General features: G+C 37.2%; 1 protein-coding gene and 1 long non-coding RNA gene across 2 annotated transcripts in view; one reads left to right on the plus strand and one right to left on the minus strand.

Moving 5' to 3' along the window:
- The window catches only part of LOC131528629 (uncharacterized), a 22321-nt gene extending 11920 nt beyond the window's left edge, over positions 1-10401 (plus strand). The window contains exons 2-3 of the long non-coding RNA XR_009267904.1: positions 2775-2841; positions 10274-10401. This is a non-coding gene — a long non-coding RNA (uncharacterized LOC131528629). The remainder of the gene's footprint in view (positions 1-2774; positions 2842-10273) is intronic.
- Positions 5063-27036, minus strand: part of zgc:92275 (cholesterol 7-desaturase nvd) — a 22777-nt gene continuing 803 nt past the window's right edge. The window contains exons 2-7 of the mRNA XM_058757914.1: positions 12365-12553; positions 12107-12285; positions 11863-11988; positions 10344-10463; positions 8878-9054; positions 5063-6208 (exon numbers count right to left, since the gene is read on the minus strand). Coding sequence (XP_058613897.1) covers positions 6047-6208; positions 8878-9054; positions 10344-10463; positions 11863-11988; positions 12107-12285; positions 12365-12553 — 953 coding nt within the window. The 3' untranslated portion in view covers positions 5063-6046. The remainder of the gene's footprint in view (positions 6209-8877; positions 9055-10343; positions 10464-11862; positions 11989-12106; positions 12286-12364; positions 12554-27036) is intronic.

Genomic DNA, 27036 nt, shown 5'->3' on the forward strand with positions numbered 1-27036 from the left:
TAGATGATAGATAGATAGATAGATAGATATAGTTAAAGTAGATAGATAGATAGATAGATGATACACAATAGATAGATAGATAGATGATACACAATAGATAGACAGATAGATAGATAGATAGATAGATAGATAGATACAGTAGATAGATGATACACAATAGATAGATAGATAGATAGATAGATAGATAGATAGATAGATAGATAGATAGATAGATAGATAGATAGATAGATAGATGATACACAATAGATAGATAGATAGATAGATAGATATAGTTACAGTAGATAGATAGATAGATGATACACAATAGATAGATAGATGATACACAATAGATAGATAGATAGATAGATAAATAGATAGATAGATAGATGATACACAGATAGATAGATAGATAGATAGATAGATAGATAGATAGATAGATAGATAGATAGATAGATAGATAGATAGATAGATAGATAGATAGATAGATAGATAGATAGATAGATAGATAGATAGATAAATAGATAGATAGATAGATGATACACAGATAGATAGATATAGTTACAGATAGATAGATAGAAGATAGATAGATAGATAGATAGATAGATGATACACAATAGATAGATAGATAGATAGATAGATAGATAGATGATACACAATAGATAGACAGACAGATAGATAGATAGATAGATAGATAGATAGATAGATAGATAGATAGATAGATTGATATAGTTACAGTAGATAGATAGATAGATATAGATACAGTAGATGATAGATAGATAGATAGATAGAGAGAGAGATAGATAGATATAGTTAAAGTAGATAGATAGATAGATGATACACAATAGATAGATAGATAGATAGATAGATAGATAGATAGATAGATAGATAGGTAGATGATACACAATAGATAGATAGATAGATAGATAGATAGATAGATAGATAGATAGATAGATAGATAGATAGATAGATAGATAGATAGATAGATAGATGATACACAATAGATAGATAGATAGATAGATAGATAGATAGATAGATAGATAGATAGATAGATAGATGATACACAATAGATAGACAGACAGATAGATAGATAGATAGATAGATAGATAGATAGATAGATAGATAGATAGATAGATAGATGATACACAATAGATAGATAGATAGATAGATAGATGATACACAATAGATAGATAGATAGATAGATAGATAGATAGATGATACACAATAGATATAGATAGATAGATGATACACAATAGATAGACAGATAGATGATACACAGTAGATAGATAGATAGATAGATAGATAGATAGATAGATAGATAGATAGATAGAGTTACAGTAGATAGATAGATAGATAGATAGATAGATAGATAGATGATACACAATAGATATAGATAGATAGATGATACACAATAGATAGATAGATAGATAGATAGATAGATAGATAGATAGATAGATAGATAGATAGATAGATAGATAGATAGATAGATAGATGATACACAATAGATATAGATAGATAGATGATACAATAGATAGACAGATAGACAGATAGATGATACAGTAGATAGATAGATAGATAGATAGATAGATAGATAGATAGATATATAGATGATACACAGATAGATAGATAGATAGATAGATAGATAGATAGATAGATAGATGATACACAATAGATATAGATAGATAGATGATACACAATAGATAGACAGATAGACAGATAGATGATACACAGTAGATAGATAGATAGATAGATAGATAGATAGATAGATAGATAGATAGATGATACACAATAGATAGATAGATCGATATAGTTACAGTAGATAGATAGATAGATAGATAGATAGATAGATAGATAGATAGATAGATGGATGGATGGATGGATGGATGGATGGATGGATGGATGGATGGATGGATGGATGGATAGATAGATAGATGATACACAATAGATATAGATAGATAGATAGATAGATAGATAGATTGTGTTTAAGTATTATATGTTTATATTATAACAACTCCCTGGCAACCACCCAGAACACCCTGGCATTTTGGCAGCAGAATTTGCATGGGCAAGCACCGCTCATATTTCTTTCAAAAAATTTTTGTGGCATCTGTTGTCAAGTTCAATAAATTAGTTCACCGTTGGAGTTCTCAGCCTGTGGCTAGTTTGCAAAGCAAACAACAGGGCTAATGCCAGACCGGCCAGGAAAACAAGAATGAAGCAGCTCTGTTAAATTGCATTATCTAGCGTTGCTGAATCTCATTCGTCAATTTACAAAACAACCGCACCGTCTCTGATGAGAATTCTAAAAGTTATCTCTATAGGTCTGCCATAGAGGGGTTTTCTGGCGACATAGGAGGCATTTGACACGGCTGGAGTCTCAGCATGTTGATGAAACATAGTTGGCTCTCTTTATGTCACAGTTCAGGAATTCCACGCTCTGCTCGCCCGTAGAGCCGTACAATTGCAAATTGGGCAATCGGTGGAGTTGGAGCTCAGTCTGGCCATACTGTCCACACATGGTGGTCTCGAGCTATCAGAATCCTGGCTCATTCTTCTATATGTCATGCTGATCGTTCCATCTGTCGGAATTGGTTCTGGCTCTGAGCACGGAATTCCCTGTGGAATCTGTTCATTAGAATGTTCAATAAAAGAAGATGGAATCTGATTAAATCAAACCACTGTCGCACCTGTGTTCAACATCACTGGAGATTCACCACGAGTCAAATGTTTACTTTTTATCTTTTGCTTTATTATGAAGGTTATTTAGAGGTAAGAGAATAATTTTGTCATTCTTTCAGAATCCCCATCAGGACCATCTGCCAGTGTTTGGACACGAGTCAAAGGTGATATTAAAGCAGATGTTAGGTGAGTTTATCTTCAGCTTCTTTATTTCCAGATCAGCAGTCTCAAGGTCAGAAGCTGCATTCAGAGGCGCTCTAAAAAAAAACTCGTCCCACTTCTAAAGTGTATGTGATTCGAAGCAACATCACAGACACTGCCTGAAGTTAAGTTGCGCAATGCACCTGAGATATCCTCATGTAGTCTATAAAGAAATAAAAAGTGACATTGTATTAATGCTGGTCTGTTGTATGCGAAAACTCCCAGAGCCGTGCAGTACAAAAAAAGAAAAAAAAGAAAAGCAAATTAATATGTATGAAACAGATCTGAGACCCAAACAAAGTAGTCTTGTACAGTTTATTGTAAAATCTATGAATATTACATCTCTAGCTAATGCAAAACTATGAATATTACATCTCTAGCTAATGCAATTATAAAAATAATGTGCATAATCAGTTCTCTGGAAACACATATCAAGTCTAATTTACATTTTAATGGCCTAAATGCTGTATCAGTTTAACTGCGATGACTTCTCTTTTGTAAAAAGAAACCAAATTGACAATTTTGGACATTATTATTTTATGTGCATTTTATTCATTCACATTCAGGAACTTCATATGCATTATTTCACATGGTAAGGCTAATACAAATTAATATGATTACTATGAGTCTTTGGTGTCACATGATCCTTCAGAAATCATTCTAATAAACTATATTTTATGTAAATAAAAAAAGTAAATAGAAATATATTAGTAAATATATTTTGTATAAGTAGAGTAAAAGTTGTTATAATTCAATAATTTTATAATATATTCTGACATTATATGTCAGTAATTAATTTGCCCTAGAACCAAACAATGGTTATTTGATTCAATAAAAGAATTCTTGTACAATCATAGATCATCTCATTCAGAGTGCCTAGGGCTGTCACAGGGTCTGTCATAATTTTCCTCCCCTTGTTTTGCACCAGCCAGCACAGAAAGACTCAGCAGAGGAACAGTCTGTACACCCATTCTATGCTCTTTGAACACAGACACACAAAACACACAAGACACTGCAGGCGCGACAGGAGATGAGCTGTTCAGAAGGCTTAATTAACGAGGGCGAAACATCTGCATACCAGCATATGTTTAGGGCAATCACCCAGCATGATGATCGCTCCATCTCACTAGATGACAATCGGGATGTATTAACCGGGCAAGACCTAACATATGGTGTATGTCATAGACACATCCTGTCAGCATGGTCAAACATATTCATTAATGCCACTTAGCGTTATGAGACAGAGAGTGGCTGGAAACAGATGAACTGTACTGGAACTGCACTGAACTGCTGCAGTGGCCCTTTTGAGCGGATAACCATCACTGATGGTAATTGATAGTAACATGTCCGGTAATTGCACTACCTACTTGGCAGCTGTTTGGTGGACACTAATTTCCACAGTGTGTTTTGGTCTATTGGATAATGGCAGGCGCCTTTATTAACCAGCATGGAGAATAAACAATTAATTAGGGTGATACCTGAAACCTGAAGAAGCTGCCAAGCCCTGTCACAGTACACGAATCAAAGATCAACACTAATTGGATCAACAAATCTAAATTTTGTATATTTAATTTAATTAATTTTTGTCTTATTTTGAGGAATATATTTCGTATTATAGAATATATGTGTGTATGTATAAAATTTTTAGTACAATTAAATTTTTTGAAAACGATACAAAAATAGATAAATAGAAATTTGCTATGCTATGCAAATAAGATAAAAAGAATTAAAATTATATGAAATAAAAATGTGTTTATATAAAGAACATTTTTATTATATATTATGTTATTATTAGAAGTGTGTATTTTTTCTTATTCATTCTAATGAATCTATCTATCTGTTCCTTAGAATGAGATTATAATAAAACTGTATATAAATAACGTTTTATTACAATTTTAATATAATTTTAAATTTTATATTTATATGTATTTAATTTAATTTTATATAAATTTGTATTTAAATAAATGTAATTAACTATTTAATTAAATGTATTGTTCTTATTGTAAGGAATATATATTGTATTTTAGAATATATACTAACATTTTTAGTATAACTTTAATTTTGGAAAAAGATACAAAAATAGATACCACCCCTATGCTATGTGAATAAGAAATAAAAAAAAATGTATTAAATAAGATGTGTTTATATAAAGAACATTTTAATTATATATTATTATTATTATTAGAAAGTTTTACTTTATTCACTAATGAATAAATCTATCTATCTACATGAATTTCTATTTTATTTAAACATAGAAAATGAAAATTTAAAATAGATAAAAAACAAAAAACAAAAACAAAACTATGCTGCCTCAAGTTAAAAGAACCCTCATTGTAAGTCTGTGGGAAGGTTTTTTTTTTTTTTGGCCTATATATCATTCACCAGGCAAACATCCTAAGTGTAATTACATATGAAAGTAAAAGCACACCTCTTTTTAGGTATCCTGTCTGTAGCACAGTGTGGGGTGAGTTATGTGCCAAAGCTTAATATAAAAAAGTTATATCTGTCTGAACAACACGCTTGCATTATTCAAGGTACATGTAAAGATGGAAACTTTGTGTCCTTTTGCATCTAAGCTCACAGTGCAGTTGTACATTTCTGTCTACTGTGCCACCGAACAGGTCTGTGTAAAAGACCTGGAGCTTCTGCAAGAACAAAGGCAGTTCTGGGCTTTGGCTTATTGTTTGTTGAAGCTTAGAGGACTCTCAAACAGTCCAATCCCAATTACAGCAGTCTAGCCAGACTGCAGTAGCTGTAGTGTGTAATTCTGCAATCAGTTCAGCAGCACACTAGATAGAAATGTACAACTGTTATTTACTGACAGATGATTGTCTGAAGCACTTCAACAAGGACAGAACGTTCTTAGAATGGAATAGAAAACAAGTCACCCACTTTTACACTACTATTTTGCAAACAAACTAAAAACAATCATAAAATAATATCTAGATATTGACTTGTAATATCCAAATACAAGTGCACTTTTACTTAGCATTTGCTTTATTATTGTCTTTGCACATGTTGTTTGTTGAAACAATGAACTGCTCAAGAAATGCATTGTGTTTATTTTTGCATAATTAGCATTTTTTGCATAATTATTTTTTAAAAATACCAACAAAATAATCAGCTTCGGTTAAAAAAATATTGATATTGGCCTTTAAGCAACCCATATGGGTTGAAGCATAGTTGATGTTCAGAAGTCCAGAGTGTCATGCTGGTAGCGCAGTCGCGGGCTGTTCTCACTGTAGAACTGACTGAACCAGCGTCGGTGTTTCTGAATGGCTGAGTCTTCTTTCACAAGCATAGGTTTGGAGATATACGTCTTGTTGTTCCAGATCATCACATCTCGTTCGAACTATAACAGCAAAACCATCAGTTAAGATCCCATAAGCATCCTTTGGTAGGGTTATTGTAACTAAACAAAACAGTTTCTTTTAAATAAACACTGATAGTAAATATACATAGTTTCTGGTCATCAAAGACATATCAAATCATGGTTTTCACAACTGTTTTCAACACTGATAATAAGATAATGTTTCTTGAGCAGCAAAACAGCATATTAGAATGATTTCTGAAGGATCATGTGACACTGGAGACTGGACTTTTTTCTTTTTTTTTTTACTGCATTTGTGATCAAATAAATGCAGCCTTAAAGGGTTCCTTAAGACATCCTAGGTGTATGACTTTCGTCTTTCAGACAAATCCAATCGGAGTTATATTAAAAATTGTCCTGGCTCTTCCAAGCTTTATAATGGCAGTGGGCGAGTGTTTTCATTCAACAGTCCAAAAGAAGTCCAATAAAGCGCATCCATCAATAATAAACAGTGCCACACACGGATCCGGGGGGTGAATAAAGGTCTCCATGTGTTTTTGTAAGACGAATATCCATATTTAAAACGTTACAAACAGTTTTCTCTAACTTCTGCTAACTGTCATACCAAGGTTATTTTTGTAAACGAAAACTAAGACGAAAACGATTGGTCAAAAAACATTTTCGTAAACTGAAATAAAATGTAAAAAAATATAAATAAATGAAAAACTAACATAAAACGAAACTAACAACAGTTATTGCAAAACTAGCTGAAATAAAATAATAATTATCAAAATAAATAATCGTTTAGTAATCATTACGTTCTCACCCTGTGGCGGAAAAATATATGAGCTGCGTGTCGGTTGAGGGAAATACCCATAAATGGCGCATTATGCACATGAGGTTATCTGACGGAGAGACGCAAAGCAGTTTAAAGCAGAGTCCTGCACAGGTCCTGTTTGGTAAACCTGCGTCCGCAGTACATAACAGAACACCCGACCCGTTATCCGACAGCAGCACCAATTTAATTCTGTACCCGACCCGTTTGAGATAAAGACCGCGTCCTGAAACGCACCCGCATTAGGCTACTGCATCAGTAAGGCAAAATTATTTATTTTCTCACAACACAAGCAATCAAACCAAAATAGGCATTCTAAGTTGGTGCTTTAATAGACAAGCAAAGCAACAGAAAAAGATAAGAACGTGCATCCTTACTGTAAACAATAAAAACTTTTGCCTAGGCTACATCTTGTGAACAATCTGCCAGACTGTTTTGAACAAATGTGCATAAACGACACGCTTAATTCTTCATAAATGAAAAGAACATATTTAGATATGCCTTTACTGTTAAGTGCCATTGTCTCTCTTTAAACGCTGCAGTGTATAGGCTATGTGGCTTAGTCCTTTACAGAAGCATTAAAAATAAAATGATATATAGGTTACAGAAAGGGAGCAACGAGCGCTCCCAAGCTGTCATTCACTTCAGCTGCAGCGCGAATGGCTATAATGCGCAATGCTGCAAATCGAATGTCGAGGCTCCGCCATTATTATTCAATTTCATTAGTCCCACTTATGATTTATGCGTGTTTGTTAATGGGAAAGTGAGCAAGACACGACAGTTACGGTATCATGATTGTGGTTAAATAAGATGAAAGACATAGGCTCTAAAGCCCTAACCATGTCTTAAACATTGGGGACCAACTATATATATATATATATATATATATATATATATATATATATGTGTGTGTGTGTGTGTGTGTAATATTTTTTATAATATAAAGAAATTACACATATACATATATTCATATAAAACTATAATAACCTTGTGTCATACGGGCAGATGACATAGGATGTAATGCGCATGCACTAGTCTCGTGAGAACCAACATTTACCAACTTTAGCAAAGGAAAACCAGTCTCCTCTTGGCTTATATCGAAATCCTCTGACATTTTTCTTTACAAACCCTCGGTTTGTACTTCTAATTCGTGACCAGTGTTTTGTTTTGCTCTCTCCTCCTCGCTTCCGCGTTCGTCACTTCTCACCGGCACATACGCTGCGCATACATCCTACGTCATCCACCAGAAACGCACTCTTTCGTTAACACGTGTACGACAGTTAGTGGAAGTCAGAGAAAACTGTATCTTATGTTTATTATGGATAGATGCGCTTTATTGAACTTCTTTTGGACTGTTGAATGAAAACACCTGCCCACTGCCATTATAAAACTTGAAAGAGCCAGGACAATAACTCCGATAGGATTCATCCGAAAGAAGAAAGTCATATATACCTAGGGTTAATTTTCATTTTTGTGTGAACTAACCCAGTAACACTTTACAATAAGGTTCCATTAGTTAATGTTAGTTAATGTATTAACTAACATGAACAAACAATGGACAATACATTTATTACAGTATTTATTCATCTTTGTTAATGTTAGTTAATGAAAATACAGTCGTTCCTTGTTAGTTAACAAGCACAATTTAATAATGCATTAGTAAATGTTGAAATTAACATTAACGAAGATTAATAAATGCTGTAGAAGCATTGTTCATTCTTAGTTCATGTTAACTTAAGTAGTTTACTAATGTGAACTAATGAACCTTATTGTAAAGTGTTACCACTAACCCTTTAAGGAGCAGCAGTAGTGTATGGATGCAACATGTAACAAAGTTGCCAATTAATATAGACTTCCAAATGTCAAATCTGCTTACCTGAATGCATTCTGCTCGAAGAATGAATTTTGGTACCAGGGGAGGAATGGTACTCTGGTAGAAGATGGTGTGTGATACACACTGCAGTAATGGTTCGACTGGGGTAACGCAGTGCATAATCACACCCCGACCCAGAAATCTGTGTTCAAAAAGCAGGAAAACCACACCTGGACCCACCTACAAACATAAAAGATTTCATTCATATCCCCAGGGAGTAAAATCAAAGTAATTTATGCTGCATTCTACTGTGTGAGACTAAATAAAATACATTAATTCACATAAATCATAACACATTTCAGATGCTGCCTCTCACGCCTACAGCACTTTCCACTCAAATATACAGACGCTTTTTAACTTCAACTAAAAATGAAGATCCAAGCGCAGCCTTGAATTACAACTGTTTTCACACATACCGTCAGGATTATTCACCGTCACTATGGTGACAAGGCAGTTCCTTTTCAGACAACACAAAAAGAAAAAATGTTGCACAACTGACCATGAGGGAAAATTATGGCATTGGGACTTGGACTGCTACATATACAAGAGGAAAAAAAAGAAGTTGGCTACACTTCACTATAGGGCTCTATATGTTAACATTAGTTAATGCACCAAATTAAGGCTCTGGAGTGATTCTGGATGAAGGAATGGTCTCTGATCTCTTGTCAGGTGTCTCTAACCTCATCAGGCATTATAGGAGAAAATTTTGAGCTGTTAAACTGGCAAATGGAGGTTTCAAAAAGTATTGAATAAAAGGGTGCCGTTAATTGTGGTCAATGTGTAATTTTTTATTTAAATTCTTATTATCCAATGAAAGGTTAGATTTTTGTGAATTTTTTTAATAAAAGATCAAAAGGATTAACAATGCAGATTAATTTTCACAGCTTTCTTTGATCATATTTACCAAGGGTGCCGATATTTTTGGTCATGACTGTATATAAAATAAAATAATACATAATTAAATAATAAATTAATACATTTTAATTATAACTTAGATTGAAAAAATGTAACCTTATTTTCAAGTGTTGACATTTTTTAAAATATTTTTTTCAGCACAGAATCTGAATAATTTACTCATAACATGTGATTCCTGAAGAAAAGAATCTGTATTTAGTGCAGCCATACTTCACTGTACAAGAAAAGCATCTCATTTGTAAATCTGACACATCCTACGGCATCCAACTCTCTCTCTGTCTCTCTCTCTCTCTCTCTCTCACACACACACACACACACACACACACACACACACATACACACGTTTAATTTACATAAAAGCATGCTCTGTATGCACTCGACTAACTGCTTAAAATACAGAGAACAACCCTTAGAACACAGAGATCTAGACACGCTGTTGTGTGCAATATCATTCATGACTTGTTTTCCATTCTGCTAATCACAGTCAGTCTCCAGGCGTTTCTCTCAGTCTGCACGGCTCACTCACGCCCTCTACCTGACGGTCCAGTCATTACCTGTCTGGCCAGGACATCCAAATCAAGAAGAGGCCAGTGGCGTCCGAACACAGTGAGAGCATGTTTCACCAACATCTGTGAACAGTGCTTGTTCGGCTCAGGCTCAGGCTTCCACTCCACCTGGAATCACATCAGGTCATACAGGTTTGGAACAACATGAGGGTGAGTAAATAATGACAGAATTTTCATTTTTGGGTGAACTATCCTGTTTAATTATTAACAGAATATTTTTTAAACACTTAAGTCCACTCTGACATTTACAGTACTTATTTCACATGCAAAAGTTTGCCAGTCATAACAAATAATTTACATAATCATATTTTTTCTTAAAGGTAAAATGACAAAAGTGTTATTTTTTGGAGGTACATTAGGCCAGTTATTGATAAAAGAAATATTGAATAACAATATAAATGGCATTATATAAATAAAATGCTACAAATATGTAGTTGTAGAGGTTCTAACTATGTACGTCACTTCAACACATAGACAGCCACAAACGGAAGTGGTATGTTTTTACAGTAGATATTGCTAGATTTTTATGGTTTTATGATAGCGTTGTCCATTTTAATTCTACCATATATCCTGGTTTTCTGTGACATAAAGACATAAAATCTGTTGACCAGGATTATTAATGTTAACTGGAACTAAAATTAAAACCATGTTCCTTACTTGAAACAAAATGAACATGAACTGAAATGAAATAAAAATAAATAAATAAAAACAGAAACTTTTATTTTTTTTATTTCAGCTAGTTGCCGAGGCAACATTTCTCATTTTCATGAGGGCCTAAATGGATTTCTTCATTATGAGCGTTTCCATAGAAATAATAGTTTTCTGAGTCCATGATTGTGAACAGTATATTACGGTCCCACTTTATATTAGGTGGCCTTAACTACTATGTACTTACATTTAAATTAATAATTTGGTACAATGCACTTACTGTGTACATACATGTTTTTACATTGTACTTATATTTTTAAAATACCTGTATGTAATTACATCTGTAATTAAGTTCTGTAATTACATATTTATAATTACACTGTTGACCCATCCCTTACACCTTAACCCAACCTTAAACCTACCCATACCACCAAACCTGTCCCTAACCTTACCCGTATCCTACCTCAATAGTGGCAAAAGTGTTTTGCAATACATTATGACCACAATAAGTACATTGTATTTATTTTTTTAATGTAAGTACATAGTAGTTAAGGCCACCTAATATAAAGTGTGACCAATAAGGTTGTCAATTACAGTAATTACGACTAAACCTAGCATAGGAAGTACTAAAATAACTAAAACTGTGTAAACTAAAACTACTAAATACTATATAGAACTAGAAAATTGGAAATAAAAATGACAAAATTGCTAAAATCTTGACAAAAATGAAAAATGAAAATGTAAAAATATAATCTAATTTAAAATATTACTAAAAACTATAATAATATGTCAGTAAGACTAAAATAACACTGCTGTTGACATTTCTCCCTGGGATGAATGTCTGTGTGAGGAATCAAACCTTCCAGTCATGCCGTATAAACTCCCAGGTCTTGCTGTTAGTATAGCGCAGATCAACTCCACTGACGATACCTGGAGTGTGCAAATGAGCCAAGTGTGCAATGTCTGCTGCGTTCTCTGGAATCTCCTGAGAAAAGACAGAGACGAAAGTGTGAATTAAAATGACTGCTAGATACCAACATCATATTCACTGAGAAATATAAAACACATCGCTCACACACGAGCTGAGTTACAAATATGCTGACCTCGATGTGTGCATTAATGAAATGTTCGGTACGGCCGCGGTACACCCATTCCCCGCGGGTGATCTCGCTCTGTTCTGGCACTCTCCAGCTGGGCTCCAGCCCGTCACAGTGAAACCACACCAGAACCTGTCCGTTGATCTCACAGCTGGGCCAACACCGCACCTTTGCAAACTCAGGCACTAAAACATCCAAAAAATGTCATATACTGTACACTATTGATTAAAAGTTTGAGGTCTTAGTGCTTCTCTGATCTCTCACCTTTATCTGCATATGGAATCTTGACACATTTCCCATCAGCCCCACGGAACTGCCACCCGTGGAAGGGGCATTCAATGCATCCCCCTACGACTCGCCCACCCACAGCCAGGTTGGCGCCTAAGTGGGGGCAGTAAGCATCCACCACATAGGCCTTGCCATCCTGCCCACGGAACACTGCCACCTGCTGTCCTGGAGGAAAATACAGATAAATGTCATTTTGCTTTAACAATAAAATTACTATAAAAATAGTATGCTGCAATTAGTTACAATTATCTAAAGAGGGCAGTACAGGTCTTTCAGAAAGAGAACCAAGGGACCCCTAAAGGCCCTGATATACTTCAAACGAAATCGAAGAGCAAACTGATATGACATAATTTCAAACAAAATCAGGTCGAAGCGAAGTTCGTTTTGAGTTTGTTTCGGCAGTTCGAAACAGCTCACCAAAGTGAACTTTCTGGGGAAGTTTGTTTTGGCTGCTAAACACCTTTGAGCTACCATTGGTCCGTGGCGATTACGCAGTCGGTGGGTGTGTTCTGGAGCTCCACCTTCTTTGACGTGCGTTTTATTTATTTTATTTATATTTGTTTCTCATTCAACAGAGGTCAGGCAGGAGATCAACATCTCCACGTCACTAGCAACATAAATTCGAATAGCACACTGTGTCGAATAGCTGAGCTGTCACAAATATATCCGCACCTGTACAATCGGTTGCGGAGAGACTTTAAAGATTCAGAGAAAGCATTTAATTCCTAGAAATTAATTTCCTTTTAGAAAAAGCCCGGGCTTGCTTGCTTATGCCCCAAGTTCCCACATCTACTGTTACATCACATACTCTCACTAGTAGTGTAGTTATATGTATAGTGTATTTAAAAAAATGATTTTCAATTGATATGCAGAAATGAAATAAGAGCTGAGAATATGTGACACTGTTTGCTATTATATCTCAACCAATATCATTAGCCGAATTGAAAAGTTAATAATTACTTAAAAACAAACAGTAAAGTATGTCAGTTAATAATTAGGCTTAATGAGTTATATAACCAGGAATAGGCGTAGCAACATTCAAGACTGTAAAATCCTGATTTGCACACACATTCTCTCTCTCTCTCTATCCTCGGGTCTACAGCTACAGGACCCAAAAACTCCCTTTCTGTTATGCTGACCTGAGGGGTTTTATTTGCCTGCAATGCAGAGCCCCCGAAAAAAAGCTACTAGACTCAAATGACAAAGAAAACCGCAGTGGAATCCAACAAACATTATGGCAAAAGCAAACAGTATCTATGAAAATACTCTGTCATTCATTCTACACAGCAAGTACAAACAACAAGAAATAGCCATGAAGTGGTCATATACAGTACATTTCAAATTATGTATACTATAAATAGAGAAATAGAGGAGTGTGTTTCAGCTGCATAAGCATATCAGGTATCATGTCTGATATGATTCCTGAGGCATCTAGCCCGATAGCCCATTTAACTAAGGTTTTATGAAGTGCACATCAATACACTGTAGCAGTAACTGCATGCAATTAAATGCTGTGCCCTTTGAGATCACTAAAGGAAACTCCATTTAGCTGTCTCACTGCTTACAGATGCTGCCTTTTAGTCTCTGTGATGGAGAAGCGTCTAGATAGCATCTAAGCGGACGTTGTAGCAACTCATAATGTAAAAACTGCACATAATGTAATAAGTTTATAATTTTGTTCAGTGTATATATCTAAGAGATAGAGATATAGAGATAAATGTCCAAATGCATCTCAGACGTGAACATATTTGCTTTGCTTAATTTAGAAATAATGTGTGTGTGTGTGTGTATATACCCAAACAAATTAATTCTAAAAGGACATATATATTTCTTTTTAGAATTAATTTGTACATGGAAAGACTAAGACTAAGCTAAACTTTAGTGAGGGGACATTGTTCCTCTTAGCATCATGAAAAAAAAAAATCCTTTTATTAAAATTCTGAATACATTGATAGCCTAGAATGCGTGCAATGAGTGCTCCCTTTATAATTTCAGATGCACTGAGCCTGTCACTCATCTCAGTTCATCGGTTCTGTGATTGGCTACACTGCTCAACGCTGCAAACGTTGTAAACAGAAACATCTGATGCTCTCCAGAGCGCAAATGCAAATATGCTCAGAAGAGTTTGCCAATATGTTATTATTACAGTTTTAACTAAGGGTGCTCTTGTTTTTTTATTTTGTTTTTATTTATTTATTTTGAGAGTTATCCAAAGAGAGTTAGCTTTTTTAGCTCCCTAAACTGGGCGTGACACGATGCTTTCCGTATGGATTTAATATGGAATGTTACTTAAATATGGGAGCAGTCGGCAATCCTACTTTGCATGTTTTAAACACTTACAGTAGATTATGCTCTTACTTTGGCCATGCATTAAATGCACTCCCTTGAAAGAGCGCAGTTTTCTGATATATTTACTTTAACTTCTCAGGTAATGTCTGTGGTATGATGACAGTGACAAATATATTTTAATTGTTTGATCAAAATTAAGGCATTGAAGGCATGTTAATTTTTATGAACACATTTGGAAAAAAACAAATGTCTAATGTACTAGATTGCATTATCTGCCTCAGGCAACAGCAGCACGGAGCACAAGTTAAATGAGTATTTCTTCACAATAAAAGTTCACAATGTAGCATAATAAGCCTAATTTTAGCCTAATGTAATAGGTTATTTTACATAAAACTATTATGCTTTGTGGTCAAATTTATTATATTGAAAGATAATTATAATATTGTAAACATTAATTTAAATTATGTGCTGGTATTACCTTATGAACTGTGATTACATTATAAGTTGCCAAAGTGTATTCATAATGTAATAAATGTCTCATAAAATAATCTATTACATTATGAGAAGAATTGTTATTACATTAAAAAATATATTACATTATGAGCTCAAGATTTTATTACGGTTTGAGGAAATTGTTACATTATGAACATTTTATTACAATAATAATGTAATACTTATTACATTATGTGTCATGAAAGTATACTGAAGTGGCCATTTATTTTATTAATATTATATTATCTGCAAGTGCAGTTTTTACAAATATATTTTATAGTTTAAGATTTGAAGTACACTACAAAATTTAAAAACAATGATTTAAAATATACTTTGAAGTAAAACTTCACAGTCAAGTTAAAATTAGTATAATAAAATAAGTTTCAGTTTATCAATGTGAAAAAAATACTATTTAAATTTTATAATGTAAATCTAAACAAGCTGGTGTTCCAAATTGGAGGCTAATATCGCAAAAAAAAACTCTGTAAGATCTTTGGTAGTGACAGTCATTCAGCATTTGTAAAAGTCAAAAGAGGTAGAAAAGGGCATCACAGGTTCAAAGGTCTCCAGGTTGCAAAGCGCAACAGCGTTTCTTTGTATCCCAAAAACAAAACTACAAAAGGTGTTTTGTTTGGTTTTCACTGAAAACCAAAAGGTCTTTGCAACATGATAGGGCATCCCACAGCAACTCAGCTAAGCAACAGGTACTTAAACATAACAAAAACCAGTAACAAAAGACTTTGCAATGACTGCATGTACACACATGCTTAATCCTGATCAGTGTACAGTCTGTCAGAGTGATGCACAATGAAAAAGATCGAGAATGATTATATTGACACTTCTTAGTAGTGGAAAGCCGCCAGCATGTGTCAAGTTTGATGAATTGCTTTGACCTTTGTGACCTCATAATAATATTAATGATAACCATATGTGACCTTTGATCTCATAATGAGTTTCAGATGTGGAAATCGGAGAAGCCTGAAATTTCGACGTCATCCGGGGCCGAGTTATGTAGTTTGTATGTGTCCAGCCGGTGGAAAAACCAGAAATGATCTGTCGAGTAATGTTTTTGAAGATTTTATGGTGCGTTTTGAATCTTTTGAATCTGTGTGGCGCGCCCCTCCCATCTGCGGCGCGCCTATCAGGTTGCATTCCGAGGCGCTCTGTCTCTCTCTCTCTCTCTGTATGGGAGAGCTGTGAGAAAAGCAATAACAGGATAAATAAACAAATTTAACAGGTCAGTTTTAAGACACGCATATATTCTGTTGGTTGTATAAAAACTATTTAAATGAAATAGGCTATCAATGAGAAGAGATAAACAAATGTTTAGCTTAACGAATAAAATGGTTAAAAAATATAAATTGTCTAAAAAAAAAAAAAATTAAAAATAAATAAATTGTCTTACATTTTTCAAGAGAAAAATAAAAAATAAAAATAAATAAATTGTCTTACATTTTTCAAGAGAAAAAGATTCCACCTCGTGCGAGGATGACCATTCTTCTAATGTGAGGTTTACAAAATTTGTGCTTAGTTTGAGCTGGAAAAGGTCCTCTCTCTCTCTCTCTCTCTCTCTCCGCAAGCGTGAGCATGATATTGCGCGTGTGTGTGTGTGTGTGTGTGTGTGTGACGCGCTCCCGTCATTTCTGGCCGTTGTGAGTGAGAAAGCTTTGGAAATATTCACATTATTTCTATACTTTAATGTTTAAATAAACAGAATCCCTAATACATATGAAGTATTTATATTTTAACTTATTTCGCATCAAATGGTTGTTTAAAAGTTTTTTATTTTATTCATCCTCTTCAAAATTGTATCCCACCACACACGGTGTGATGAAATATGCAAAGTCTTTCTGTATGTTTTTAAAAATAAAACGCTCTCGGTTACTAATGTAACCTCTGTTCCCCAAAATGAGGGAACGAGACATTGCTATGCTATGGGAAATACCTTTTCCTCGAATACTACTGAAGCCTTATTGAATCACGCCAGTGAAACTGGCCAATGGCGTTAAAGCGCGCGAAATATGAGCGGGAATCCCACTCTATATAAGGCAGTGCTTTTACGTCATCCATTCAGAATCTTTGACTGAAGCACCTTGGCATTCCAAGATCCTGAGCTCAGTGACACGGCAATAAGAGCAATGTCTGTTACTGGCAAGCTCCGTCGAGCGGCCAGACATGAAGGCTCCACGCCTCTGGATTTGGGTGCCAAATCGTTCCTTGTGCTTGAGAAAGGAGGTCTCTCTTCAGTGGGACAGTCCATGGGGGGGCTACCAGCATCTCCACCAGTTCTGGGAACCACGGCTGATTGGGCCATTTCGGTGCCACTAACAGAACAGATTCCTTTTCCTCTCTGATTTTGCAAAGCACGCGAGGCAGAAGCTTCACTGGAGGAAAGGCATACTTGCGTACTTTCGGTCAGCTGTGAGCTAGTGCATCCACTCCCAGGGGAGAGTGTGTCAGTGAATAAAACAGCGAGCAGTGAGTGTTCTCCGCTGATGCGAAGAGATCCACCTCCGCCCAGCCGAATATACTCCAAATCATATTGACTGTCAGAGGGTGTAATCTCCACTCCCCGTGGATTACCCCGCCCCTCGACAGTAAATCCGCACCGTAGTTCAGGCTTCCGGGGACATGTACTGCCCGGATGGAGAGGAGGTGTCGATCTGCCCACAGAAGGAGGTCTCTCGCCAGTTGCAGCAGTGGTCGCGAGTTCACACCGCCTTGGTGATTTATAAACGCTACCACTGTCATGCTGTCCGTCCTGATGAGAACGTGACGTTGAAGAATGTCTCGGAGAAAGCACTCGAGCGCTAGGTAAACAGCACGGAGCTCCAGACAGTTTATGTGCCATGACTTCTCCGTTTCTGACCACGTCCCTAAGGCTGGTCTGCCATCGCATACGGCTACCCCGCCTGTACTCGATGCATCTGTCGTAATATTCTTTCTCCTGATCACTTGGCCAATACGAACACCCCGGCGATACAGAGTCATATCGCGCCAAGGGTTCAGTGTATGCAAACAGTCGCGCCATGCGTTCTGTGGCACCCGGCTCTTTAACCAGAGCTGAAGCGGACGCATATGTAGGAGCCCTAGATTGCACACTGTCGAGGCGGCAGCCATCTGGCCGAGTGTCCTCTGAAAGCATTTCAGTGGGGGAGAACGCCCTAATTTGAAGACTGCGAGAGAACTGATCAGTTTTTGTGAGCGCTCCTCCGACAGACGCGCTCGCGTTTTGATTGAGTTCAGCTTCACTCCTAAAAAGGAGATGTTCTGGCTCGGTACCAGCATGCTCTTTTGCATATTTACAGTCAGTCCTAAGCTCTGAACATGAGCGAGGAGTCTGAGCTTGTCGCTGAGCAGCGCGCTCTCTGATTGGGTTAACACTAGCCAGTCGTCGAGATAGTTCAGGATGCGCATTCTGCTCTGCTTCAGAGGAGAGAGAGCAGCATCCATGCATTTCGTAAACGTACGAGGGGCCAGGGATAAGCCGAATGGCAGGACCGTGAATTGGTACACTATCCCTTCGAATGCAAATCTCAGGAAGTACCTGTGGCGGGGGGCTACCTGAATGTGAAAATAAGCATCCTTTAAATCCACGGAGATAAACCAATCCCCCGTTCTGATATGTGAGAGGATTTGTCTCAGCGTAATCATTTTGAACGAGCGCTTTGAAAGTGCGTGATTCAGCGGCCTCAGGTCCAAGATTGGGCGGAGTCCGCCGTCTTTCTTTGGCACCAGAAAATAACGACTGTAGAAGCCGTTCTCGCGGTCTGTGAGAGGCACTGCCTCTACAGCGCGCTTTGCGAGAAGGTTGTGTATTTCCTCTCGCACAACTGAGACATTCTGCTCCCGCACAGTGGACATTAACACAACGTTGAAACGGGGCGGTCTGCGGAAGAACTGAAGCTTGTAGCCGTTCTTTATTGATTTCATAACCCACTCTGATACCCCTGGCAGCGCCTGCCACGCTTCTGTGAACTGTGACAGCGGGCGAGGCGGACTGCACACCGTGAGGGGTAACTCGCCGTTGGGGGGCGGGGAGTTTAATACCACACAAGTGTGAGAGTGAGTGATGTGGGAGAGGGGAGTGAGAGAAGGAAAATTGCCCTGATATTGAGGTGATTTTTTTTTTTTTTACTTTATTGCACTGCACTGTGGAACAGTCAAAACACAAACATGACAATCGTTCTTGCCGCCTGCAACAGGCAGGGGGGCGTGGTGAACACACACAGCAGAGCGAGCAGACTTTCTCAGTGGCTCGTCTTCGGCGCTGAGTGCAGCTTTCCTCCTCCGAGAGAGAGAATCAGGAACGCGGCTTTGATCCCAGAGTCGGTGGCCTGCTGTCTCTGTCAGGGCGGGGTCTCTGGCCCTTCGAGCCCTGGCGGTGCTTCGGCCAAGGCTGTCTTGGTCTCACCGCCAGCTCATGCTCGCGCCAAGCAGCAGTAGGAGGGGCGAATGGTCTTTCTGCGCGCTGCGCTGAGGAGGAGTGGGAACGCGCAGGAGGGTTCGCACCAGCGCGCTTTGGTTAGAAGTGGCTAATGGCCGCTCCAAAGAGACCTGAGGGATACACGGGAGCGTCCAGAAGGGCCGTCTTCTCCGAGTCCTTCAACTCGGTCAGAGTCAGCCAAAGGTGACGATCTAGCACCACCAGATTCCCCATATTGCGGCTGATCACTCGAGCTGTCACCTTCGTCGCTCTGAGGGCCAGATCTGTGGCGCGTCGGAGCTCTTTGAACACTTCAGGGTCCGGGCCACCTTCATCCAGGGACTGAAGGAGCTTGGCCTGATACACCTGAAATATCGCTATGACATGCAGTGTTGAAGCTGCCTGGCCCGCCGCTGAGAAAGCCTGGCCAGTGAAGTTTGTGGTGGCGCGGCAAGGTTTAGATGAGAGAGACGCGTTGTTTCTCACCCTCAAGTTCACCACAGCTGCAGGACAGAGGTGGGCAGCGACGGCTTCCTCCACAGAGGGGAGTTTAACATACCCCGCTCGGTCAGCGCCGTCCACAGACGACAGAAGGGAGGATCCTGGATTGTGCACCCGATTGGTGAGCGGCGCGTTCCACGATTTCGCTATCTCGTCGTGCACCTCCAGGAAAAAGGGGCCGGGCCTCCGCGGGGTGTCCTTTCGGCCGCGATCCGACTGGAGAAACCACTCGTCCAGACGGCTTCTGGCCGGCTCGGTCGGAGGTGCCGTCCAGACCGAGCTCATCAACCGCCTTGGTCAGGACGCGTAGGAGCTCAACATCACTGTGATGGAGGTCCCCAGCGTCACTGATGGGCGCAGTGTAATCCAGTGGGCTGTTGGACCACTCCTCTCTCACCGAGATGGCATCATCCTCATCCTCGTGGAGATCAGCGGTCATGAAGCGCACTGGAAGGGGACCTGCAGCAGGGGGGTGAGGAGCGCGTGGGCACTGAGCCGGCGCGGTCTTGTCACCCGACTCGGACAGATTCACATCAGAAGCTCGCGGCATTTTACTCCTTGGCTCAAAAGAGGCTGCAGAGGAAGAGTGCAGCAGAGCTAGTTGGGCGAGTTCATCACTTTGGACGATGGCCACATGGAGCCTGAGAGTCCGGAGACTCATATCTCCGCAGTGGGGGCAGTCCGACCCCCGAAGCGCCGCCTCTGCGTGGGCGCGACCCAGGCAGAAGACGCACGATTCGTGGCCATCGGAGGGTTCAATCTTTGAATTGTGGCAATCGCGAGAGGTCATCTTTGTCCGTCCGAAGCTCACCGGAACACAGCAAGGGAAGAGAAGGCGTGTCCGCTGCAGCGTGTAGATCACGGTGAGTAGTAGATGTCTTTGATAGGCTTCTTGCTGAAGGAAAAAAATTCTGAATGGATGACGTACAAGCACTGCCTTTTATAGAGTGGGATTCCCGCTCATATTTCGCACGCTTGAACGCCATTGGCCAGTTTCACTGGCGAGATTCAATAAGGCTTCAGTAGTATTTGAGGAAAAGGTATTTCCCATAGCATAGCAATGTAGAGTGGCCAAATTGAAGGGGAACTAGTAACATTTCGGTAATCTTACAGCTGCGCGATGACTCAGTGGGCTACATCGCTGTGACGCAATTAGATGTTCGTTTTGATCACGTATCTAATCCCGGCCGGCTTCAAAACTTTTTAAATTATTTGTCTAAATTACAACTATTCAACTTTTAATCTACGAATTTAATGTTGGTAGCGTTTACTTCACAACCTTTCAGAAATTCGTTCCAGAGAATTCAGACGTTCAGTTTAGCTTAGCCTAACTGCACCGGCATTGTTGTTCTGTTTAGACAGATGCAACCCGAGAGCTGTGGACTTTGTCCGCGTAATTTTACGGTTTGTTTTAAGAAGTTTGTTTAAATAACAGTTCTATGTGTATGTACATGTGTTTCGGTTCTATCCGTTACGAAATAAATATTTCTAATTAGACATGCTCATGAACAATTTAGCGGTCCTAAGCTTACACAGGAACAAGCAGTCACAATTTATACATTTTATGGGGTTTTACACATGTTGCTATCCTCTCTCTCTCTCTCTCTCTCTCTCTCTTTCTCTCTCTCTCACACACACGCGTGCGTATTCAATCGTCCCGAGTCGTATTCTCTTTTTTAAAATGAAAATAAATAAATATACTCTGCGATCACACACGATATAAAACAAAGCAAAACAGCAACGTTGAAATAAGTAAAGGGTGAAAAAAATTTACATTTTAACAGGTAAACGGTAAGGGCTATTGGGGTCCTCGACGTGTCCGGACATGTCATGTTTGAAGGCCATAAACATTATTTTTCAATGTATTATTTCCATAGACATATTTAAATTCAATTCACGGTTATTTGTATAACTTTTTCACAAAACAAATTGTTGCAAAGCAGTTTCACAGAAGAGTAAAGTTTCTACATCATATTTACAAACTTTTATATTCATATTTACATTATATTAATTAATTTTATACTGTATCACCCCCCTAAACCTACCCATCACACAACAATTTCTGCCTATACATCAATTTTTTTTTTTTTTATATAAAATATTGATTGTAAGCTATCTTAATTATGAAAACTCAAGAAATTTCATCATAAATTTGCAAAACACAAGCATGTACATTCACGATGCTAACATATTATTGTAACTCAGTTTGTACTGAATAATCAGACTTTAACCATTAATATATTTTTAAGATACTGAAAAACACAAATGTCAAAACTTCTTCAGCGATTATATGTAGCATACAGTATAAAAATAAACATTTCAAGCTAAAAAGAGACTCAAATAACAAACTTGTTTTTTTTTTTTTTGTAAGTAACAATCATGTTTCAGCAAAGTAAACCATTTATCACACATTTTAAACAAGTATTTTAGTTTTTTCACTAACCACACATAAATGCTGTTTTTCTTAAAAACACAAACATGTACGTTCATGCTGATGGCATACTATTGTAGACCAGTTTGTGCGGAATACAGTATAATCAGCCATTAATATGCTTTTAAGATTCTGAAAATCACCAATGGTAATACATACACTGTGTGCAGAATTATTAGGCAAGTTGATATTATGGTCATATTTTTTTGCCAAGAAAATTTTACCAATTCCAAACCACATCAATCTTAATAACTACTATTGATTTTGTATTTAATCATTTCTAAGTTATATATAATTGTCCATGAAGGCTGAAAGTCAAAAACTCCTTATTTCAGGTGTGCTGAATTATTAGGCAGGTTTTCTTTTACAGATAAAATGAGCCAAAAAAGAGATTGAACTCAAAGTAAAAAAAAATTAAACAATTAAATGCCCATGAGAAGGATGCAATACTAATTCAATAATAGAATTAGCAAAGTTAAGGCATGATCATTGGACTTCTGGAGACTCCAGGAAGGTTGCAGTTCTGGAAAATGATGGTGCTGGAGACTAAATGATTCCTGATGGTTTCACAGCTAATTCTTCACCTTAATTCTTTTGCAGTTAACGTGTCTTTTCTTCTCCACCTGTTTTTTCTGACCCTGCTGACCCAATGAGCATTTAGCTGCCCAATGATCATGCCTTAACTTTGCTAATTCTATTATTGAATTAGTATTGCATCCTTCTCATGGACATTTAATTATTTAAAAATTTTTTTACTTTGAGTTCAATCTCTTTTTTGGCTCATTTTATCTGTAAAAGAAAACCTGCCTAATAAATTCAGCACACCTGAAATAAGGAGTTTTTGACTTTCAGCCTTCATGGACAATTATATATAACTTAGAAATGATTAAATACAAAATCAATAGTAGTTATTAAAATTGATGTGGTTTGCAATTGGTAAAATTTTCTTGGCAAAAAAATATGACCATAATATCAACTTGCCTAATAATTCTGCACACAGTGTATATATGCCAACATGTTACAAAGGCAATTCATTCATCATACATTTTAAACACATATTCAGCATTTATTTAAGTTTATTGAACTTATAAAACACATCATTCTCGTCATTTAAAGATGTCAATAAATAAAATGTGATTATATGTAACATACTATATAAAAATAAACATTTACAATAGCCAGGCTAGGTGACAATAAAAAGGTCTTACGTTTTTTCTGTGAACAATGATGTCCATTCTGTGAATTAAAGATTTCCAAAATAAAATAAAAAATAAATAAAAATGTTTAAGTTGTAAACGATATTAAATATAAACAAAACTCGCAGCTCCTCTTTGGGGTAATCTCCAATGTGAAACCGACACAGACAAGACAAGGGAGGGTGAGGGCCGAGTTACAGACCAGATGATCTGAGATGTTAGTCTGCTAACCTTTTTTCTAAGAGAGAGTTTCCCTACTTCAGCTGATGTCCGGTGACTCTTATTTCAACTAAAGAATAGTTTATATTAGATTTATTCCACATTAAACACTTCAGCATCTTTAAAAGGTTCTTATTTTAAGTATCATCTCCAATGTTTTAATCCCCTCATACATGCGATAAAACATTTCGCCAAAGTCTTTCTGTATGTTTTAAAAAAATAAACTAGCAATATTTAAAAAAAGTTCCATATGTGAAGGCGTCTGGGTGTTTGTCACAGCGTTGACATATCTTCCGTCAAGCGCGAAGCCGGTGATTCCTTATTTAAGTTTTATCTTTTAGAAAATTTTATATTTAACTCATTTCAAGGCATATTACTGCTTAAAAGGCGAAATAAAATTAAAAATTAAAAAGCGACCATATCTTAGAGTATCAGCCTACTAGGGTGAGCCTGTAGCTATGATCTAGTTCTACACCTATATAGTCGTACCTTTCTGAACGCTCTTTATCAGTAGGGCGAAACATACCCTTAGCTGAAAATATACTTTTGGGTGTCTACTCAGAAATATATGTAGACAGACCATATGACGATGTAACATCTTGCCTGATGGTCATGTGATTTGAAGGGTCATGTCTTTGAAGAGCGAGTTTATGGCTTTTGCAGGCACCAGCCCTTTTACCCATAACATTCCAGCTCATTTAAAATGTGTGTTTAAGTCAACTACAGACATGTGAAAAGTCTTTACAAAATTGTCCATGTCACCATGGCACGCATTCTTCAGAGTTGTAAACTACACTTGAATGAATCAGCACATGTGAGGAGCATCTTCAGTGGGTCAATGGAGTCTCCTGAGAATATTTAATTGCACTTAAAAAGCACAGATCAAGCTAAATGAAAAAGATGTCCGGCGGTAGAAAATACCTACGTTGTGAACACTTATATGCAATATGTATTAAACATATGCTTTTGTTGTTAAGACTGCTTATTAATAGTGGTAATACTGTTGTTAAGTTTTAACGGTTCACAAGTCATCGCGCAGCTGTAAGATTACCGAAATGTTACTAGTTTTATTTTTAAAAACATACAGAAAGACTTTGCATGTTTCATCACACCGTGTGTGGTGGGATACAATTTTGAAGAGGATGAATAAAATAAGAAACTTTTAAACAACCGTTTGATGCGAAATAAGTTAAAATATAAATACTTCATATGTATTAGGGATTCTGTTTATTTAAACATTAAAGTATACAAATAATTTGAATGTTTGCAAAGCTTTCTCACTCACAACGGCCAGAAATGACGGAAGCGCCACACACACACACACACACACGCAATATCATGCTCATGCTTGCGGAGAGAGAGAGAGAGAGAGAGAGAGGACCTTTTCCAGCTCAAACTAAGCACAAATTTTGTAAACCTCACATTCGAAGAATGGTCATCCTCGCACGAGGTGGAATCTTTTTCTCTTGAAAAATGTAAGAAAATGTATTTATTTTTATTTTTTATTTTTCTCTTGAAAAATGTAAGACAATTTATTTATTTGTATTTTTGTATTTTTTTTAGACAATTTATATTTTTTAACCATTTTATTCGTTAAGCTAAACATTTGTTTATCCCTTCTCATTGATAGCCTATTTCATTTAAATTGTTTTTATACAACCAACAGAATAAAATTAAAACTGACCTGTTAAATTTGTTTATTTATCCTGTTATTGTTTTTCTCACAGCTCTCCCATACAGAGAGAGAGAGAGAGACAGAGCGCCTCGGAATGCAACCTGATAGGCGCGCCGCAGATGGGAGGGGCACACCACACAGATTCAAAAGATTCAAAACGCACCATAAAATCTTCAAAAACATTACTCGACAGATCATTTCAGGTTTTTCCACCGGCTGGACACATACAAACTACATAACTCGGCCCCGGATGACGTCGAAATTTCAGGCTTCTCCGATTTCCACATCTGAAACTCATTATGAGATCAAAGGTCACATATGGTTATCATTAATATTATTATGAGATCACAAAGGTCAAAGCCATTCATCAAACTTGACACATGCTGGCGGCTTTCACTACTCTTCTTCCGCAACCCTGTCTGAAATCAATAAGAGCCTCAAGCATGTCTCAGAAGGTTCTCAATAACTATGCTGATTTTGCATAACAAACTGATCGAAGATATTAATATAGCTGCATATCTCGCAGCAACATACACAACATAGCATCTGTGAGAAATCACCCAAATGAGTTCAAGCTGCTTTCAGCAACCTGTATTTTTGTCATAAAAATGTATGGTATTAATTTTGTTAGCATAGATAATTATGGCATACATTTATTGCAAAAGAATGCTTACCATTACATCAGCTAATATTCAGTTAATAGCCTATTTATATAAATGTATAAGGCACATATTTTAGGTCCTGAGCTTTCATCTTTTAAATGACTTTTTCTCTTTTTAACAATTCATTTAAATAATCCGGCAGTGTGAATTTTTTTTTTTTTTTTTTTTTAAGTAGTCTCTTGATTTATAAGATCATAAAGACTGCATGTATAATAACTGTACTAGAATGTTGTTTTAGATTAAGTATATAGGCAAGTATTTACATTTATACTTGCAGTGCTTGCAAGATGCACAGTTTAGCATTATGTAATCAAATTGAATGGAAATTTACCCCTTTAGTAAAAATATTGGGTCATAAGCTCTTTCTCTGTGCAGTACATGGGGATGCAACATATGCGACAAAGCATCTGCATTATTGATCTCAAGCTGGGAATGTCAGGATGTAAATGACTGTTTCTGTTCTTGAAATGACCTGCAAACCCATCTGGCTTCAAAACAGTCAATGGAAAGCTATTTCAGTCTCAGATTTGCGTCTGCGCAGCACAGAAGGGAAACACATGACTGAAAATGTGCGGAGTCTCATAGGGAAATGTAACTCATTAATAATTTTAACTGTTAATTGTCTAAGAGGTGGCATTCATTCCTGCGTTCAAAACCGTTTAGATGGGGCGCAGGAACGCAGTACACACTTGTGTTCCCTCTGCTTTCAGATTCGACTTCTAAAAACACGTCTCCGTTCGATTGCGCTCTTTGACGC

This window comes from Onychostoma macrolepis, chromosome 21, assembly GCF_012432095.1.
Source record: "Onychostoma macrolepis isolate SWU-2019 chromosome 21, ASM1243209v1, whole genome shotgun sequence".
Lineage (NCBI taxonomy): Eukaryota > Metazoa > Chordata > Actinopteri > Cypriniformes > Cyprinidae > Onychostoma > Onychostoma macrolepis.